The sequence below is a fragment of the Nicotiana attenuata genome, chromosome 8, assembly GCF_001879085.1.
Source record: "Nicotiana attenuata strain UT chromosome 8, NIATTr2, whole genome shotgun sequence".
Taxonomy (NCBI): Eukaryota; Viridiplantae; Streptophyta; class Magnoliopsida; order Solanales; family Solanaceae; genus Nicotiana; species Nicotiana attenuata.
The window spans coordinates 42,195,328-42,216,463 of NC_031996.1; the positions used below are offsets into that span (position 1 = coordinate 42,195,328).

Genomic DNA, 21,136 nt, shown 5'->3' on the forward strand with positions numbered 1-21,136 from the left:
CCTGTAAAAGAGAACAATCGTTATATTTATAGAGTTAGTAATCAGAGTTTGATAAGAACTCGAATTGTGGATCCTTTGACAATTCGAGTCCAAGAACAACTCTAACTCCTAATCCATATTCTTGATCCGGATGTAATTCTCTTTTCATAAGGAGACTTCAACTCCTTATCCTATATACAATCTTTTCGATCAGTTCAGAAGATATTCATCAAGATATTGCTGCTTGATCTCAAGGACTTATCTTCTTCACGTGCATCTCATGTGTATGGGCCATAACACTGTGTCTCCTTAGATGAACCTGGTCCTTCACTGAGTTCGTTTGTCATTCTTCAAAACTTCAACTGATCTTGGGCCAACAGCATCTCAGCCAATGCTTGCTTTGAACAATTAAAGGAGGCCATCTACAACACTCTTACCTATTTTCTGCATCGTTAATGTGGTTGTTTAAGACAAATTTTTTTTTGTTGTGTTGTTTTTGGGCTGTTATCTCAGCCATTGGACAATTTCTATTTTTATTTTGTTTTAGTTGTTTCTGTTTGGACTATAACTCTGCTGCTTAATGCTATATATTCTGTTTAGTTCTTGGTTTGTTCCCTCTTTGCTGATGCCAAAAAGGGGGAGAAGAGTATATGTATCTGTATACAGGTATAGTTGACTGCAAAAGTAGCATCCTCCATGGAAGGAGTCGACTCTAACCAGAGACTAGTCAACTGCATGCACTGAGGGGGAGTACCGTGAACCTGTCAACCGCATACATTGAGGGGGAGTAAAACACAGGGAAGTCAACTTTTGTTTATACATATATATTATTTTGTCATTTTAAAAAAGGGGGATATTATTAGATCTAATTTTAATGATGCAAATAATATATCTGTGCAGGAATCAATTAGAGAAGATCAAGGAATCAAGGAGATACTACGAGATTGAAGAAGTCAATCTGAATGCTTAAGGAAAGAAATCAATCAGCAAAGATTACGAAATCAATGGACAACTGCGATAGAAAGAATCAAGCAAGCCTAAACTCAAGGCATCAATAAAGTCCAGCACATTCAATCCGGAAGATTGAAGCAGTCAAAAAGCATCGAAGATTCTGTAAGAAGATTAGTTGAACTGCTATTTTCGGAAGGACCAACAATCAAGGAGTAAACCCTCATCATCAACAACTGTAGAAGGAAAGCTGTCAATTTCCTCTCATCAAGGAATAACAACAACAAGCAACCTTATTCTTGGAAAGAATCAACCTCTTTCTAATGATCAAATCTCTTGGGTTGTAAAGTCTCTTCAGCAAACGGCATTCACCAAAGTATTTATACTCAGCATCAAGCCTTAGTCAAACATACTTTGATCGAACCAAAAATCCTCTCTTTGTTCTACTGCAAACAAACATTGTAGTTCTCTAAGACCTGTTGTGTAACAAGTTAGAGAAAAAAGAGAGAACAACACTGGTGAGGCATTGTATCAAAAGAGACGAGTTTTATAGGAACTGAGCTATCACGTCATTTCAATTGTACTCGAAGAAACGCATTTACTAAAGAGAATTCCCTTACAACCCAAGGGGACTGGACTAGGATTCACATTGAATCCGAACCAGTATAAAATTTTGGTGTCTTTAATTCCTGCACTTACTTTCTGTATCTTATATTCTGCTACTACAACTGTTAGGTTATTGCATCTAGTCGACTAATTGAAAAACTAGTCAACTAATAGAGATTAAGATTAAAAATATACAATTCACCCCCTCTTGTACTTTTAGAGGAGGACGGAGATCGGGAGTGGATGAGTCGATTCGTCCGAGTACGGACCGCTGACATTATCCCCATGGAGCTTATGTCATTCCCTGAGGAATGAAATTATACACCTAAGTGATGCATTTCGTGCCTTCATAGCTTTGTTTATGGCGAAGACTGGTTTCGTAACCGTGCCTCATTTTTTTTTCTGTAGCGGTTTCATGGGCGCCGGGCGACGTTCCTGATTTGCCGGATTGGGTTCGAAAGTTGGCGACCCACTCGACTCGCGACGGGCGCAAGTGGCGAGCTTTGTCCCGGGGCAGACGGAAAGCGAAACATCATGGTGGGTGTTATGCTATTTTTTCCCTTTTCTCCCTTCACTTGAAGAGAAATTTCCCCTTCTGTATATTAATCTTGTTGTCGCAGGCATCGGAGGGCCTTCCGAGGCGAGGCAGTGCTCCTTTGGAGAGGGGGAAGGGTTGCTAGCTTCCGAGCTAAAGAACGATAATAATAAGCGGGAGATGCCTTTACAGGGTGATGGCGCTCAAAGCAAGGCGAAGTTGGACCGGGGCTCCGGAGCGGAAGAATCATCTGAGCCTGCTGCGCCCGTGGTTCCTGGTTCTTGGAAGGTAGTTTCTCTGTTGCCGTCGCCTTCTTTTTTCGCTGACAGTACTTCGAAGGGTACTAGAAACCCGGGGTCGCATACTTCGAGTGACCGTGCTTCGACCGAAGCCGATTCTTTCAGAACTGAGGGAACTGGGTTAGCAGATGTGCGCTCGGCTTTTGAGGAAGCCCGGCGGCTTCACTTCGTGGTGAGTTTCTACATGGGCCTTTTGAGTTTCGCGTTCTCCCTTCCTTATTGGGTTTACTTTTTCATGCCTTCGACGAGCTTAAGTCCGGGCTTCTTCGTAGTGAAGCCAGGCTGCGGAAAGCTCTGGATGAGGGAGATCCCTTAGGCTCCTTTGCGTTGAAAAGGAAGTCGAGCTGGCACACTTATGGTGCGAAGTGAGCTGGAGCTTGACTTTTGAGAGCTACTTGAAGAAGCAGGTAACTTTCTGTCCCGGGTGAGTGTGTGTTCTGCCTTCTTACTTCTGAGGCTAATGCTTCATTTATTTTAGCTGTAGAAAAAGATGGAAGCCCTGGAGCGCCTTCGGGGTGAGGCTGGTCGAGCCAAGCGTGAACACGATGAGCTAAGAGCTTAGGCGGAGGTCTGGGATTTAGAGGAGAAGAGTGCTCTAGCTAAAGTTCCCGCCTTTGAGGCCCAACTCCGCTTAGCTCCTGATAATGCTTTGGTTCAAGCAGATGCGATTATGAAACTCGAGTTTGAGCTTTCGAAGGTAAGGGCCGAGATCGTTGATGCCCAGGCTGAAGCTGCAGTGAGCCGAACTAAGGCTGACCAGGAGATGGCGATCTATTTAAAGGATGCTACCGATGCTCAAGCTGAACTGAGAAGGATCCTCGACCGTGAGGAGAGGATCAAAGAATATGCTCGTTGCAGGTCTCGAGGAAAGACTCTCGAGGAGATCCGTGCTAGGGGTTTTGTTCTCTCGGAGGAGTTGGCGCGAGCGAGGGCGGACAAGCGTGATGCACAGAGGCTTCTGTCCGATACTGAAGAGAGCGAAGACGAGGCCGGCAGGCCATAGCTTTCTAGGAGGGAGGAAGGCGTTGATTTTGCCATCTGTATATAGCATTTTTCAAAACATGTTTGTAGATGGAGATTGCGCTTTTTCGTATATGTGTACAAAAGGAAACCTTTCGGTTTTATTTCTTCTATATCTCTTTCTATATCAAATTTTGGCCAGGTGGGCTGGTCTTCGATTTGGTAGGAATCCTTAGATTCGTGATATGGCCATGGGGCTCATTATGCTGGCCTGTAGGCTTTTGCGCGCTTGGTCAATGTGACCTTTTTCGTATACTATTTTGGGTTCAGTCTCTGAGTCGGGTTTCGACTCGAGCTCATTCGAACCTCAAGCTTTGCGTTTGCATGGGCTGGCAACAATGGCTCTTACGCCTTTGGTCGAAGCGACCTTTTATGTGTGTGGCCCTGAGGCTCATTAGGCTGGCGACCATGGCTCTTACGCTTTGCGCTTAGGCATATGTAGTTAACTATTTAGGGTTCCGACTCGAGCTTAATCGACCCTCAAGTTTTCAGATTTGTGTGGGCTGGCGACAACAGCTCTTACGCTTTGCCCTTGGGCATATATAGTTAACTATTTTGGGTTCAGTCTTCGAGTCGGGTTTCGACTCGAGCTCAATCGACCCTCAAGTTTTCAGATTTGTGTGGGCTGGCGACAATGGCTTATACGCTTTGGGCCGATGTGGCCTTTTATGCGGGCTGGCGACAATGGCTCTTACGCCTTGGGTCGAAGCGACCTTTTATTGGCTTTATTTTTCCCTCGTTAAGGACTTTTTGAAGTAATTTTTGCCTGACTCTTCGACAGTTCGGGAAGAACCTCGATTACGAGTCGTTTTGTGGCGATGTTAGAGCACCTCGGGAGGTTTGGCTCGGAGGCTGAGTATCCGAAGCCTGTGATTTGGAGCTGACGTGGTCGAAGCTCTTTTGCCTATGTCGAGGGTAGCCTGTTTAACCGGTTCTTTTCGAAGTAGATTCGAAGTATTTGAAGGCCTGTGATTTTGTAGCGATGGTCGGGCGTCCCCGAGTCGCGTTAGTTTGGCTGGTAAAGCCTTATGACCGTAATTATTTGTGCTTGGCCAGAGCCATTTTTGATCCCAAATGATGTAGTTTAGGTGTCTAAATCGAGGGTATGCCTTTTTAGGGGTCATACAAGTTCGATATATAGCCTTAACTTTGAGATTGGGATTATGCCTTTAGTAAGGTCTTACAAAAATTTCATGCCTTTGAGGTCTTACAGTTTTTAGACACTTGGTACAAGTATGGTTCATGCCTTGCTTGAGGTCTTACAGATACTGTTGCTGCCTTATGTAGGTCTTACAAGACCGAATCTGCCCGCTCGGGGTCTTATGGCCTCGGGGTTTTTAATGAATAGTGATTGGTGACAGTCCCCTAGTCATCGAGGGTGTTCTGGCTCGGGAGCCGTTACTCGTGAGCTCGGTATTGCCTCATTGAGGGCTTACAATTTCGGAGATTCCGACCCTGAGTTCATGCGATTTTTGAGATTTTGATGCTAGTCCCCGAGTGTTCGGGATGCTTTCAACGGAGGAGTTGTTATTGCAAAAATTCTTAGTTGCTCTTGGAGCGTGAAATGTTTTGATAAAAGGTATTCTTCGATTACTTGGCACAAGTATACATTTTTTCGCTGTCGGGGGCCCGACTATATGGACACGATTCATTCGACCGTTTGGCCCGGTACATCGTTTTCCTATTGGGACCCTATTGGCGTTTCTTGGTTCTTCCGAGTGGATGGCCTTCCGGGGGGATACCCTCCAGTGTTTGAGGTTGATTGCAAAAGAAGCCTGGAATACTTGTCGAGTCTTCCTTAGGTAGCATGTGGATGTTGCCTTGTTAAAAACCTTGCCGGTAAAACCCTTGTCGGGATAAAAACTCGGTCGAAGGAAAAGAGTGCAACGGATGCTTTAAAACCTTAAGGTCTTCGGGCTGGGTTAGCGCTTTGACTACTTCAATCGGGCGCCTGCATAAGGGTTAGTATGAAATATAAAATGAAAAGGGAGATGGTTATACCTTTGCGCGGGATGTGCCGGCGATATTTTTGAGGTCTGATATATCATTGTCGCTTGTAATGAGGATGCGGTACGGTCCTCTGCTATGTTTAATCGGGCTTAACTAAAGATGTAGTTTGATTACCCTTTTGCTCTTTTATGAGTGGAGGTATTGGTGCCGGTGCCACATCGTGCACCGCGAACATTTCCCATGCCGCATGCTGTTTCCCATAGACGATTTTGATCCCATCCTTTGTCGGCAATTTCATCATTTGGTGGAGGGTGGATGGTACTGCTCTCATGCAGTGTATCCACGACCATCCGAACAAGGCGTTATACCTCATGTCCCTTCGATGACATGAAATTTGACATTTTGGGTTGTGCCGGCCACGCTGACTGGGAGGGTGATTTCTCCTTTCGTTGTTTCACTTGCCATGTTGAATCCGTTGAGGACTCGAGTGGAGAGCACGATGTGGTCAAGCAGTCCGAGCTGCTCTATTACCCTCGGCCTGATAATGTTGGCTGAGCTACCTGGGTCCACGAGTACACGTTTTATTTGAAATGTATTCATGAGGAAAGAGATTACCAATGCGTCATTATGAGGTTGAGACAAGGTCTCGGTGTCCTCTTCGCTGAATGTGAGGTCATCTTCGGGTATGTATCCCCGGGTTCGCTTTTCTCTAGTGATGGATATTTTTGTCCTTCTCATCACGGGTTCCTGGGGAGCATCGACGCCTCCCAAGATCATATGGATAACATGTTGTGGCTTGTTCGTTTCGTTCTTCTTGGCCGCCTCTCTTTCCCGGAACTGATTTTTGGCCCGGTCTCTTAAGAATTCTCTAAGGTGACCTTTATTGAATAGTCTGGCTACTTCCTCTCGGAGCTGGTGGCAATCCTCGGTCCTATGGCCGTGCGTGTTATGAAATTCACATACTAAGTTATGATTCCTTTGGGAAGGATCCGACTGTATAGGCCTGGGCCACCTGGCGTCTCTGATTTTGCTGATGGCGAACACGATGTCTGACATATCAACGTTGAAGGTGTATTCTGATAAGCGAGGTGCCTCAGTTGGCCCCGCATTTCTATCGAACCCGGCTTTGTTGATCAGTCCCCTAGGATTCTGTCCTCGGTCTATCCCTCGATCATTGCGAGGTGGGTTGCGCCCCGGGGCGTTCCTCCTGTCTTTGGTGTATGGCAGATACCTTTCTTTGTTTGGCTTTCACTCCTTCGCTAAGAGCATGCTTGGGTATACTGAGCCTGAGGGGGCTCCCAGCTGGTCATCTTCGACCCTGATTTTTGACTGGTATCGATTGTGGACGTCCGACCAGGTCACGGCGGGATACTCGACCAGTTTCTCTTTCAGATGCCTCGAAGCCACCGAGCTTCGCTCATTCAGGCCTTGAGTGAAGGCCTGCACTGCCTAGTCGTCAGAGACCGGTGGTAGTTCCATTCGTTCCATTTGAAAGCAGATACAAATTCTCGCAGCATCTTGTTCTCCCTTTGCTTGATTTTGAAGACGTCGGATTTCCTCGTGGCCACTTTGATGGCCCCGGCATGTGCCTTTATGAAGGAATCTGCCAGCATGGCAAACGAGTCTATAGAGTTTGGGGCCAAGTTATGATTCCACATCATTTGTCCCTTGGAAAATGTTTCTCCGAACTTCTTCAGCAGGACGGACTCGATCTCATCGTCCTTCAGGTCGTTGCCCTTTACTGCACAGGTATAGGCGGTAACGTGCTCGTTTGGGTCCGAGGTACCGTTGTATTTCTGAAGGTCTGGCATTCTGAACTTCTTCGGAATGCATTTCGGGGCCGCTTCCTGTGGGAACGGCTTCTGCACGAACTTCTTCGAGTCCACACCTTTCAAGATTGGAGGCGCTCCTGGAATTTGGTCGACCCTGGAGTTATTAGTCTCGACCTTCTTATCGTTGGATTCTATCATGTTTTTGCCCGATTAGATCCTTCCGGTGAGGTCCTCGAGCATTTTTACGATAGCAGGATTGGCTATCAACCCGTTATTGCTCGATCTCTCCGGTACCTGTTCGGCCGGGGGAGCTGTCCCCTATGCTACTGTGCTAGGAGTTTTCTGGTGGCTTTGCAGCTGAGCAATAGCCAGCTGTTGTGCCTGCAACATTTCAAAAATAACATGAAGGCTAACCTCCCGTTCTTCCCTGGTTGGGGTTTTCTGAGCTTCTTGTGGGTCTCCTTGGTGCACCCTCCTGTTGGTATGTGAGCTTATATCGACCTGCCGGGCGTCGCGTGAACCTACGTCCACTGGAATTGGTCCTGGCGCGTTCTCGAGGTTTCGTGGTGGCACACTAACATCTGGAGCAGCCACACCGTTCTCTCCGTGGTTTTCAAGATTGTCATTTTCAACTCTATTTACCAAGCTAGACATTTCGACCTGAAATTGAAGATCTTGGACAAGAAAAGGTGTGAAAGATAACTTGCATTGTGTAATGAAACCAGCAAGAAAATAATCACTATTATTTTTAGCCTTACGGTGGGCGCCAAACTGTTTACTGTGAAAATGGTAATAACAATTTAATTTGTTGATGGGACTCTAAAAATACGTGATCTATTTTTATGCTAGTTGTTAAGCAGTTGATGCTATGTATGTAAGATCTAGAAACGAAATAGGAGTTAAAAAGAGAGTGATAATCAAACCGATAGGCTGACAATCGGGGCCTCAAGTTGTCGATTCGGGGCCTCGAGGTCGATTCCAGAGCTCGGCTACGAGCTGTCGAGGGTGATCGGGGTAGGGCTAACAGTTATCAGATAATTAACAAAGGCTCTTTATGGCCAATGATAAGTAATAAATGAAGAACAACAACGAAAGTAATAAATAGAAGCAACAGTATCAAGAGAGTATATTAGAGAGCAGAGAGAATGTTCTTGTATATTCCGTTTGGAGTAATTGAAGTAACAAGAGTTCACAAAATGACAGGGATCCCCTTTATATAGGAGGAGAATCCTCACATAGTACAAAGTGCATTAATTACAAAGAAACGGAGATGGGACAACTAGATATGATACCCTGATTCGGGTTTAGAGTAGTCCAGGCTCTGTCAGTCTTAGCCATGTGCCTTGGGAACTCCCCATTTTTACCATAGCCGTGATCAACATTGTCCCCAGGTCGGGCGTCAACGAACCTCGAGAGAGGAAATCCGACCGTGGACTTGTAGCCTCGAGGCTTCGAGATGATCATCTGAGGTGCCTCGATGACGAGAAATTGGACGATCTTCTAAGGTGCCTCGATGACGAGAAATAGGACCCTCCGATTTCACCGTATACAGTATATAATGGATATTGTAGTAGAATATAAGAATTACTTGACTCTATTCAGCATCTGCACGTTTCAAATTCAGTTTAATTTTTTTATCAAAAGCCGCATTCAACACATAAGAACGTATAAGCTGCAAAGCACCAACAAGAAGAAATTCTTTCACCACAAGAAAATAACATAACCAAGTAATTGAAAACAACAAATCAGGTTCAACATCAAGTAAAGAGTGCTTCTCTTAAATGACTCAAAAAAAAGAAACTTACTACAGAGATTTGGAAGAAAACAACAAAGAGCAAGGCTTTGTTAGCTTTTCTTCCGAATCTCTACAAGAAAGTAAAGATACAACGACATTTATTTAGTGATATTTGAAATAAATATCGGGAAAAATAAATACAAATGAATAGAATATATTAATCGAGACCATATTTATAATTTACGATAGTTGCTAAGCCGAGATACTCCGGGCTCCATTACGATCTTGCGTCGAGTTTCAGACGACTTAACGGGTTTTGAAGAAGATCTTCTTTCTTCTTAACGCTAAGTTCCAGGTATGATGTTCTTCTTCTCTGCTCTGAATAGCCACCATTTTTCTTCTTCTTCTTTCTCTGCTAATTTGTCTAAATTTCGCTATCAACCTATTTCGACCAAAACCCAAAAATCCATCGTCAAAGCCTTCAGTCGAAGGGGTTCTTAGCCCTTAGAGTAGAGTCGAAGGACCCATGCCTTAACAGTGTCCTGAGTTTCGTCAAACGTCGATTTGACCTATGAATTTTAATAGTATAATTCATCGTTGCAAGTCCTTTTGGGTGTTATTGTTGTGTTTGTAGTTGTTGTTTTTCACATCTTAATCAGCACATCCCTGCATTGGTTTTAGTGTTGTGTTTGTAGCTGTTTGCTCCGTTTAGGTGTTTTCCGGTAGTACTGTTAACTCTTTGCTTCTTCTTGTTTTCCGTTAGTTATATCCATTCAATTATCTTCCTCACTTCCCTTCCCTTCAAGGGTATTCTTTCCGTAATACTACCTATTATCTTTCTTGCAGTTTTCACTTTTTAAAGGATTTTTACCAAGATGTCTATGCTAACAAGTGGTGACGCGGAGGGTCTTCTTGCTGACTTTGTTGGTTTCCAGCAAAATCTTTCATCAATAGTTGAAGGTCTTGAGTCTCAGGAGGAGGAGAAGAAGATGCGGGCAATCCAAAAACTCCGAATATTGTTCAATGACGGTATGGCTAAGACTGCTCCAGCTTCGCTTATGCTGATTTTATTAAACTCGCATATCACTTACTTTCAAATTTTTATTAATAGATGTCACTTTTCTAGTACATGCTCTAGAGTCTGGTATAGTTGTTCCTCTACTTGACGAAATTCTACGGGGAGAGGGTTCATTTGCTCTCAAGGTAGAGAGTGATGTGTTGATCACCTTTTTGTGCCTTCTTTAGTGTCTTCTGGTTGTAGATTCACACTTGCTTTATTCTTATGGTTTTGCGGTCATAGCTTGAAGCTGCTAACGCTGTCATCGACAGTATTCCTGATATGATGGAGTTAGATGATTTGGTGATTGATAGTAAGTTGGTGGAACTTCTTTTAAAGCTTCTGCATTTTCCAGCTGAAAATGTTTGTGAGCAGGTATGTTTTAAAATTGGCATACCCCTCTTCTATATAGGCTGAAGATATGCTTATTAGCAGACTGATTGTTTTTTCCTTCCAACTATAGGCGATGGAGAAACTGGGAATTGTTGCTCTCTCCCCTGTAGGTCGTGGTTTTGTTCTTACGTGTATGACTTTGGATAATTTACTGCATATTTTGACCTATTGCAACATTTTATTGCTGAGAAAAGCCACGCAGACTATATCAGTGCTTTCTAGAGGCACACCAAAAGTGCCTTCTGTGAAGGTCTGTTAATTACTGTTGAAATTTTTCTCCGTCTGCAATTATTTGGTGCAAAATAATACTGATTACAATTCAATTGTCAGGTGAAACCAGCAATCCAAGCTCTTTGTTTCCTTGTTGCTTCAAATGATGATCGAGAGGTGCTAAGAAACGCATGCTGGGCACTTTATTACCTCTCTGGTGGTATCGATGAGGACTTAGAGGCATAATGCAATAGCAAAGTAGCATCAGTCATTCTGTTGTGAGCCAGAGTGATATTATTAGTGGCCTCTTTGAGATTCCGGTGCTGCTTAAGCCCTTAGAGTGAGTGGAGTGTTTTTATTTTCCTCATTTAACCTACTTTTTCATAGCTAGCTTTCTACGACTGTATCTGATATATACGTCATTCGATCTTTCAGAGATCCCTCTCCTTCTGTAATCTCCCCTGCCATCCATATCCTTTCAAGTATTTGCCGAGGAGATGACGGCCAGAAAGAGGTATGCGGGTCTTTAGGAGCTTTTGTGGTTGGACCCAAACACTTTGATGAACTAATCAATGAAAAAAAGGAAAAAATTAAGATAAGATAAAATGATTGAAAGGTAGAAACATGTTAAACAACATGTAGTGAGATTATAATTCAGCATGTTCCTGATTCAATGTCAAATTTGATGTGTTTACTGCTTAATTTATAATAGCCTCTGAAGAACCCACCCATTTGGTAAAGCTACCCGCCATTTGATTTGTAAATAGGTTCTTTGCCATCTTCAAGTCATGGTCAAGTCCACCTTCCAGCTCCAGCACTGGCCATCTAGGCTGCATTTTTTGGCTACATTAAGTTTTTTTTTGGCCATCTAGGCTGCATTTTTTGGCTACATTAAGTTTTATTTTTTTTCTAATTGGTATTCACTAACTTAGCCTTTTTAGATCTTGATTTGATCTTGGGACAAAATATCTATGCATGTAAGTTGGTAATAAGAAACATGTCCTTGATAAAAAGAAAAAAAAAAAAGAAAGAGAAAAACTTGGAGTTGTCTGGATTTAGGTTGAAAAGCATCTTCAGCACTCAAAGATGTGCTTGTGAACTTCCAAACTAAATATCTCTATGCATTGTCCATTTTAAGCCCAAAATGATGAAAAACATATCCCACAATTGAGCAGTGATTTTGCAATGTAGAAATAGGTTGTTTGTGTCCTCGGGTTGCTCTTCACATAGAGAGCATTTGATGTCAATGGGCATTCTTCTTCCTTGCAAATTAGACTGTGAAAAACATGCTTTTTTCCCTACTAACCAAGTGAAGATCTGAATGTAAGGAACTGATGAAAGCCCGTAGCATTTATGGCCGTGACGTCCTTCATTGCCTGCCGGACTTGCTAGATAGAGGAGAAGAAGAAAGGTTGGTATGCCTGTGTATAGCATATATTACTCTTGGGAGCAGTCAACGGGCAAAGGTATGTCGGCTGAATTGATATTTCGCTTTATCGTAAATTTTTTTCAATTTCTTTGTCCATATATTTGTTATTCATGCTTATAATTATTCATGAAACCTTCTCTACGTAGCCATTTATCTAAATAGTTGTCTGTAATTTTTGAGCAGGCTGTAGCTGATGTTGCTGGATTAATGGACCCTCTATGCCAACTGGCTAAGGCTAGACAAATGGACGTTGCTGTTGCTGCAATTTCAAATGCTATTATCGGTATCAGTGATGATTCGTACATCAAGTCTGTGACCTCTTTTTCTCGGTTCATCTCTCTGGTATACTGATATTTTCACCAACTCTGATGTTCTTTTCGTGCTTTTGGCTTTAGTGAATTGGTGGATTGCTGCATAGGTCCTCTGTGTGATTATCTTGGCGTCTTTGGTAATAAAATAATTTGCACCATTAGTCTTAAAGGAGTAGAAAACATATTGGAGTATGGGGAAAAGCACAAGGGACCTGACGGCACTAATATTTATGCTAAGCGGATCGAAGAGGCTGGGGGATTGAAAAATCTTAACGGCATGTATTGTTCTTTGACCATGAAACTCCAGGCTTATGAAATATTGAGTAAATACTGGCCTGCCAACGGAACCTCATGCAAAGGTGTCCCGACATATACAATCCCACCTTTGAAGAATTATTATAGAAGAAGACGTGAAAGAGGAAGTAAGATTTGTGCAGCTTTGACCTAGTCCAACTTCTCTCCAGCATGAAGAAACTGCCTCATTAATTCTCTCCAGCAGTAACCAAATATTTCAACCTACTATGTGATTAGGCCGTGCATTTTTCTAGTTATTTTAAACAATATGTATTCTATAAATATCTAGTCGGGATTAGTTTTAAGGGCATTGAAGTAGTATCTGGGAGGTTTGTCCACTCCATACGGACAGATTTGTTGGTTGTAAATTGTGTTTAATATTCTTGCACAATCTATTGCCAACAGAAATTTCCTCGTCTTATTTTCTCTGTCATAAATTTCAGCATGTAACAACATACTTTCCTTCTTCATATGACTTAATAACCTGTTCTTGACATAATTTCCATCTTCATATGACAGAGATGGCGTAAAAGGGGAAGGGATTACCTGGTCTTGACATGACAGAGATGGAGTAAAATCGAAAGGGATAACTTTTTGACAAATTTCTACATTATTATATTTATACATTTCTACTTCTACCATCTTATAAATGAGAACCAGTCACCTCATGGTGAACATGCTTACCAGGCAAAAATACTAGGTGATTTTCTCCCATTTGTTCAAGCCTTAGTGGACAGAGTTATTCCGTACCTGTGCTGATGGGAGATACATGTGGAATTAGTCTAGGTGGTTACAAGCTACTCCGGACACCACGGTTATAAAGGAAAAGTAATTCCCAGTTTTTTTTTCTTTGGTTCGATGTTAATCTGGCCTACTGATTTTACTAGTTTTCGATTAAGCTCTTATTATCCAAGAGGAGAAATCCATGAAGATTGAAAACATGCAGTTAAAATAGTTAAAGGATCAGATCCTCTCTTTATTTTTTTTCAAGATGTTAAATTACAATACATATCTCATAATAAGTTGTCTCCAAAGTTTCACTCCAGATATAAAAAGAAGACGATAAAAAAACAACAAAAAAACTAGTGTATTTATTTTCTCAACTGAATGCCGATAATTTATCTTTACTTCAAATAATAAATATAAATTCTAATACAAAAATAAAGTTACGTTTCCAATCTAATTGATGTGTGTCATCCAGGAATATGCAACTACCAAAGGATGTGGTGCAGTGGATGGGACTGCTCCTCCCTTAACCACAAGTCTCGAGTTCGAGTCCTGCGTATGGAAAAAACCTTAGTAGAGAACGCTTTCCCCCTAATGGAGCCTTATGCGGTGCGAATCCGGATATAGTCCGGTTCCAATGCGGGTACCGGACACCGGGTGGGAAACCAAAAAAAAAAAAAAAGGAATATGCAACTGGACTCTTCACTTGATTTTCAGCATTTTTCCATGAAATCCAACCAAATGCATTTCCTGTTTTAACACCTTTCTTGGATACAAATGTGACTGTGTAATGGAGTTTATCTCCTACTTTGTTGAATACAAGTTTTGGAGCATCAATGGCTACTTCATACACTGACCCTGCAGCGAACAACTCGCGTTGAATTAACTCCAAACGAGACAGAAAACAAAGGGCAATTGATCTGCCCAGCATCTGCAAACTTGTTTGTACAAGTGAAGTTTACTCTTTTGACAATAGCTTGTATTTGATCCATAGGGTAGTCTAAGGAGCACAAGAACTTGATATGATCCTGAATACTGATTATCATATATGAGTCCCGGGGAGAGTGCTTTCTGAGGATTTACATGGCCTGAACCATGAGCCAATGGATTGGAAAATATACCGTCCTCTGCAGAATCACGAAACGAGGAGTTGGTGTTATCTTGATTGTACGCGGTTGTCATGATTGCTGATTCTATCGCACTTGGACTCCATTCTGAATGTACAGCTTTAATCAATGCAGCTACTCCTGTAACATGAGGACAAGCCATAGAAGTGCCAGAAATGATTCAAGTGAAGTTGGCCCTACATTTTCAGGCCAAGCTGCCAAGATATTCACTCCAGGACCAATGACATCAGGCTTTAATATCTGAGGAGCAATTGCATTTGGCCCTCTTGAGCTAAATCCAGCGACAACCGGGGATGGTTTAACTTTCACCACTGTCCCAACAAAAGTAAAATCAACTGTTGGATTGCTTTCTGTTTTCACATATTCTCTTATTACATCCCCCACCTTCCTCCCAACAGCCACTGCAGGCAATAATTGGCTATCCGCGAGTAACTCCTCCCCTGTCTCGGGTGTATTGGCTAATATCATACCTATTCCATTGGCTTCCTTCACTACTACTAGTCCCTTCTCAACTCTATCATTAGCTCCCTTGTCACATAACACTACTTTTCCGCGAACCACATTTGGATCAAGCGAACCACGCAAGCACAGATTGCTAGACGAGTTGTTTCCTTTGGGGTAAGCTAAGCTCAGTGATTTATTTTCCATTTCTTTTCCACTATACAACGATACACCTTGAAATTTTTTTTGCCATTTCCCAGAGTAATAAAAGCAGAAAGTCTCGGTCAAGAGTTGCAGCACCGACAGTAATGATCCATGGAGCCGTGTTTACAACTGTTGCTATCCGAGGACCATCATTCCCGACTGAACACGACACAATAATTCCTTTCTCAATAGAAGCGAAAGCACCTAGAGCAATGGCATCGTTGTAATATGTTGTTGCATTATTAGACAATGACACGGACAATACATCAATACGAAACACCATCCATAATAGCACGGTCAAAGGCAGCAAGAATATCTGACCCTGCACAAGTTTCATTCCAGCACACTTTGTAGTTGGCTATACGGGCTTGTGGTGCCATCCCTCGTGCAGTCCCTTTAGCATAGCCAAAGAGACTAGCATTTGCAACAATGGATCCTGCATGCAATATGAGTCCAACTGAATCCAGCCTTTTGACACGAAATATATATATATATATATATATATATATATATATATATATATATATATATAGGTAAATAATTACTAAATTTTCAATAAATAACACGTAATTGATTAAACGCATCAAGTTTAAATCTTGAATTCGCCACTACCTGCAGCTGTGCTTGCAGTATGTGTACCATGACCGTTATGGTCCCGGGGTGATTCAATCTCCTTAGAGCAGCTGCTAGAAACCTTACAGCCTTTAACAAAATACTGAGCACCAATAAGTTTCCTATTACAATGAACATTCGGGTGGAAATCAGGTGCCGATTGGCATTCCCCCCGCCACATCACTAAAACTTTTAGACTCAGGCCAAATTCCACTATCAAGAACTCCAATAATAACGTCTTGAGCAGCATTGTTCAATTCTGGTAAAGTACGTCCAGCCCATGAATTGAGATTATCGAGGCCAAGAAATTCAGGGGTAAAAACTGTCTTCATAGACATTAACGACAGAATCAGATTGGCGGAGTAAATCAACTTCATGGGGATAAATACTTGCAGCAAAACCGTGAGAGGCAATGTTGTAAATGTAGGGGAGAGAATTTTTATTTGAAGAAGTGAGAGACTGGAGATATCTTGTGACCCTCAAAATTTTGAAATTATCTTGTCACAATTCGAACTCCATAGATTGAGATTAGGATGAACTTTGCTTTCAAGTGTATAATTGTTTCCCTTTTATGTCTTGCAGGTATATGATTAAGGATATACTTTGTCATTCAATTGAGTTTGACCATAATTTATACTTTCTCCAGTTCATCTTACATGATATGTCTTATTGGTCAAAGAATTTTTAAGGGAAAAAGAAAAAAAATTAAAACTTATATTCTTAAATTGCCATGAAATTTATGTGGCTATAAAACATATTATTACAAGTAAAATAAAATAAAATAAAATTATATCATAAAAATGAGTCATTCTTCTTTTTAGTCTTTATAAAATAAAACAGCGGGTAATAAATAGTTTAAGTAGATGCATTGACTTATATTCTTAAATATTAGTAATGAATTTCTTTTACCGACAGATGCCGCCAATATACTCGCGTTAGCTTAAGTTGAAAAAAATAAACCGTGGATATTTTTTCTATGACAATGTTGTTCAGGTCAATTTACTCATACCTTGGTAAGTTGTACACATCCCTTAAAATCCGCAAAGTATAAAATACATAAAGCATATGTGTGCAATGCCTGGATCTGTGTGCTTCAATAAGGAATAAAGAAATAGGAGCTCAGGTTACTTGAGCTGAGAGATTCAGAAAATAATGCTAAATGTGTTTAGTAGTCTAAACTGGGGAATAATGTCAAAATAGCAGCAAAAATGAAGAAGAAGTGCTCACCTTGGACCAACTCTAATGGCGAATGAATGAGCCCTAAGTAGAGACTTCCGGAACCTTGTTCTTTCATTAGAAATGAACTGAGCTTCAATAAAGATACAAAAAGGAAGTTCACTTTGTACACAAAATATTTACGCCTATTTATAATTGTGTACAGTTGTGTACAGCTGTACCAACTACATTACAACTACTTGTACAAAAGTAAATACACATGTGTATATATTCTCAATACCCCCCTCAAGTTGGAAGGGAGGGACTCACAACCAACTTGCTAAGTAAATTGCAATGTTTGATCCCTGTAAATGGCTTGGTGAATATATCTGCCAGCTGCTCGTGTGTAGAAACATGATGTAATGAGATGAGGCTTTCGTGTAGTTGATACTCACAAAATGGCAGTCTACCTCTATGGGTTTTGTGTGTTCATGAAACACAGGATTCTTAGCTATATGGAGAGCTGTTTGGCTATCACAAAATGCTGGGACATGCAAGGTTAAGGGGAATGTCAATTCTTCAAGCAATCTAACCAACCACACTAATTCACCTACAACTTGTCTGGCTGATCTGTATTCTGCTTCTGCTGAGGATAGTGAAATAGTGTGTTGCTTCTTAGATTTTCAGCTGATAGGGCTGTCACCCAGTAACACAACATAACCCCTAACTGATTTCCTTGACTCAGGGCAGGCTGCCCAGTCTGAGTCACAAAAAGCTCTAACCCCATAGTCCTTGCTACTGGATAGGAAAATCCCTAAACTTGGATCACCTTTAAGGTACCTTATGGTAGTCAGCTTTCAAGTGTAGCTCCCTTGGACTTTACATGTATTGACTCAAATGTTGCATACTGTAAGATATGTCAAGCCTTGTGTTGGTTAGAAAATTCAGCTTTCCTACTAGTCTTCTACAGTGAGAAGGATCTGACAGTAGGGGTCCCTCATTTGCACTTAGCTTAATAGTAAGGTCAAGTGGAGAGGCTAAAGAAGAATAGTTGGTGCAATCAAACTCTGTCAATAGATCCATATTTCCTTTGTGATATCAATACCCCATCATCCTTGTACAAAAATCCTAACCTCAAGAATTAATGCAATCCTCCCAACTCCTTTTATCTTGAAGGTCTCATGTAAGAAAGCCTTCAGTGCTTCTGTTTCTTCTAAATCAGTGCCTGTTATTAGGACATCATCTACATAAACAACCACAGATACCACTGAAGCTCCATCCTTCTCGTAGAATAGTGAATAGTCAAGCAGGGAGTGTGTGTATCCTCTAGAACAAAGTGTTGCAGTCAACTTCTCATACCATTGCCTGCTTGCTTGTTTCAGTCCATGTAAGGACTTATTCAATTTACACACTAAGTCCGGTCTTTCCACAACAAGACCTGGAGGTACTTCCATATACACTTCCCCACGGAGGTCCCCGTGGAGGAATGCAGTGTTGACATCTAATTGAAATATTTTCCATTCTTTCTTAACTGTTGTACCAATTAGAGCTCTAAGTGTTGTCATCTTCACAACTGGTGAAGAGGTTTCTGTATTGACTACCCCTGCATGTTGAGTGTATCCCTTTACCACTAGTCTTACTTTAAATCTTTTTATGCTCCCATCTGCCTTGTACTTCACCTTATATACCCATTTACATCCTATTGTTCTTTTTTCAGTTAGAAGTGGCACTAAACTCTAAGTATGGTTGGCATAGAGTGCTTCAAATTCCTGATTCATAGATGTCTGCCATGCAGATCAGCAGCTGCTTCTTCATATGAACTGGGCTCAGACTCATGCCAAAAGTTTTTGACCAATTGCTGACTATCATAACTCAATGCATTAAGTGAAACATATTGGGAATTGGGTATGGATGCATTAAAGGAAAGTGAAGTGGTGTTTTGGTTACTTATGGAAGGGGGATTAAGGTGGTTTGTCTATAGCTTAGGTGGTGAGTATGTCACGACCCAAACCGATAGGCCGCGACGGGTGCTCGAGTTCTACCTGTCAAACACCCCTAAGCATGCGTCTAAGATATAAACCTGAATAATATCTGCTGAATTGCAAGAATAATGTACATGAAGGAAATCTGCCCAAAAAGGCATACATACATATACGTGAAACATACGTAGGGCGAGCCGACAAGGCTACTATAGACAACTACACGTCTCAAAACTGAAAGCCGGCAAGGCCACATACTATCCAACTAGACATACCGTCTACAGACCTCTAGTAGAAATATAACTGTACAAAGACGGGACTGAGCCACGTCATACCCATATATATATATATATATATATATATATATATATATAAACATATCGTACCAAAATCAAAATCAAAATCAAAGTGGAGCGCGCCAACGAGATCTATAAAAATATATCGTACCAAAATCAAAAGCAGCTCCAGATAAAGTGGAGCGCGCCAACTCTCGCTGATCAAGGATCCTAAGAAGGGGGACCGTCAGCTTGCCTACCTGCACCTGCGGGCATGTAATGCAGGCCCCGTGAAATAGGGCGTCAGTACGAAAAATGTACTGAGTATGTAAGGCATGAAAATCTGTACGTAAAAGACATAGATGAAACATGGAATAAAGAAATCCATCTGTAAATCTGAATAACTTTTGTAAATTCTGAAACATTTATAATGTCATGCACGTGTATATAAATGTCGTGTCATGCATGGGTATAGGTGTACATAACATCATCAAGCCACTGAGGGCATCCCATCATATCATCTCGGCCACTGTGGGCAACATCATCAACATATACCAACTGATCAGGTGGTGGTACGTATATAACGCTGTAACCTTTTTTCCATATCCCATATACATAAATATATACATATAAATACACGTATATAACGTCGTCTTGTCATGGGTCAATGTACATGCATAAATGAATTAAAACACATGAAAATATGTTAAAAATCTCAATATTCTTCACGGATAAACTTGATCAACTACGTATTATTTTGAGACCCATGAACAGAAGATATAACAATATGTCACATGGGGAATCAAGAACAAGGAGACCCCTAGTATTTCTATGAATAGAGTCATTTATGGAAACTGTGCGTTTGCTCGTTTCTTCTATATAATCTGTACCATACCAAAAAGAAAGAAGGGATGGCCTTAACATACCTGGAGTAGGAAAAACTTCGTGTAATATTCTTGGCGAAGATTGCACCGTACTCTTTTGTAATCGCAAAATTTTACGTTGCTAAAGCTTTAACAATTTCTCGTTGGACTGGTTGAAGAATTCGTTGCTTAATGAAGTATTCAGGAATGTCGAGCCATTAATCAATATCTGACCATGAACATAAAATCTCCCAAATCCATTATTCGACAAGAATACAATCTGGAACTCAAGTTTATAAAACCCAGCTACCCACATTCTTGATTAAGTAGGAGTTTAAAAACCATACTACAGAATCTCCACCTTAGGCTTCATTTACATCTTATCCTTTCTAAGGTATCCAAAGATTACTCCTTTATCACCAAATACATCATAGGAAGGAAACAATTGTGTTTGGAAAATGAAAAGTAGAAGTGTTATACTCACGTTCAGGAATGAAAATGATAAAGTTATGTAACCTTGGAATAGAATATTAAAGTTTTCAAGAAATGAAATCCTTGGAATTGGAAAGGATATGTAGACTTATGACACATAATCAAGGAATGACCTTAGACATATCCTTATAAGGTGGCTAGCTGCCACGTTTCTTTTGGGGATGGGAATTATTATTCTTTATCCACTTATTAGTTAATTAGGTAATGTTCCGTTACCCGGTAATTAACCAATTACCCGCATAATTAAAAATTCTCTCAAATTACTTAAAATTCTACTTATTTTGATATATTTAATACATCATACTATCACGTCCATATGGTACCTTGTATGGTACTAGTCCATAAATATCGGGTAGTATCGCTCGACCCGTATTTTTTCCAAATTGACCACTTTCAACGAAACTCGTTTTCTTTAATTCGTGTTCCCTTTATCCTTCATGACACTTATTTATCGCTTGTTATAAATAGCGTAAAGACGTTAACCTCAAGATAATCTCATCCCCGAGTCTATGTCAATTAACTAAAGATGAAATTTTAACGTCCGAAAATGCGAGATGTAACATCCTTCCCCCCTTAGAAACATTCGTCCTCGAATGTTTAATTCTCCGAGATCTATATAACTTTGGCAGAGTCGCTTAGAAACAACACTACTACCAATTCTCCCTGTAGAAGCTTAATAACTCAACGCCACATAGGACCATAATCATCAATAATGACAATGGCC

At 41.1% G+C, this 21,136-nt stretch overlaps 2 protein-coding genes and 1 pseudogene across 4 annotated transcripts; 2 read left to right on the forward strand and 1 right to left on the reverse strand.

Annotated features, from left to right (window-relative positions):
* Window positions 8,969-12,959, forward strand: LOC109231335 (importin subunit alpha-1-like). Of its 3 annotated transcripts, none has more exons than XM_019396970.1 (10): window positions 8,999-9,199; window positions 9,691-9,873; window positions 9,956-10,047; window positions 10,145-10,276; window positions 10,365-10,544; window positions 10,625-10,844; window positions 10,940-11,018; window positions 11,820-11,970; window positions 12,117-12,241; window positions 12,329-12,959. In XM_019396970.1, the coding sequence occupies exons 2-6, from the start codon at window positions 9,720-9,722 to the stop codon at window positions 10,748-10,750; spliced, it is 684 nt and encodes a 227-aa protein (XP_019252515.1). In that variant the 5' UTR covers window positions 8,999-9,199; window positions 9,691-9,719; the 3' UTR covers window positions 10,751-10,844; window positions 10,940-11,018; window positions 11,820-11,970; window positions 12,117-12,241; window positions 12,329-12,959. The 3 variants fall into 3 exon arrangements, with proteins under 3 accessions (XP_019252516.1, XP_019252515.1, XP_019252514.1); XM_019396969.1 differs by having other exon boundaries at window positions 11,833-11,970; XM_019396971.1 differs by lacking the exons at window positions 10,940-11,018; window positions 11,820-11,970; window positions 12,117-12,241; window positions 12,329-12,959 and having other exon boundaries at window positions 8,969-9,199; window positions 10,365-10,400; window positions 10,489-10,544; window positions 10,625-10,658.
* Window positions 11,839-12,692, forward strand: LOC109231701 (importin subunit alpha-8-like). The gene is made up of 3 exons (XM_019397342.1): window positions 11,839-11,970; window positions 12,117-12,241; window positions 12,329-12,692. Exons 1-3 carry the CDS (start codon window positions 11,839-11,841, stop codon window positions 12,690-12,692), a joined length of 621 nt encoding a protein of 206 aa, XP_019252887.1.
* On the reverse strand, window positions 13,607-17,590 carry LOC109231702 (annotated as a pseudogene).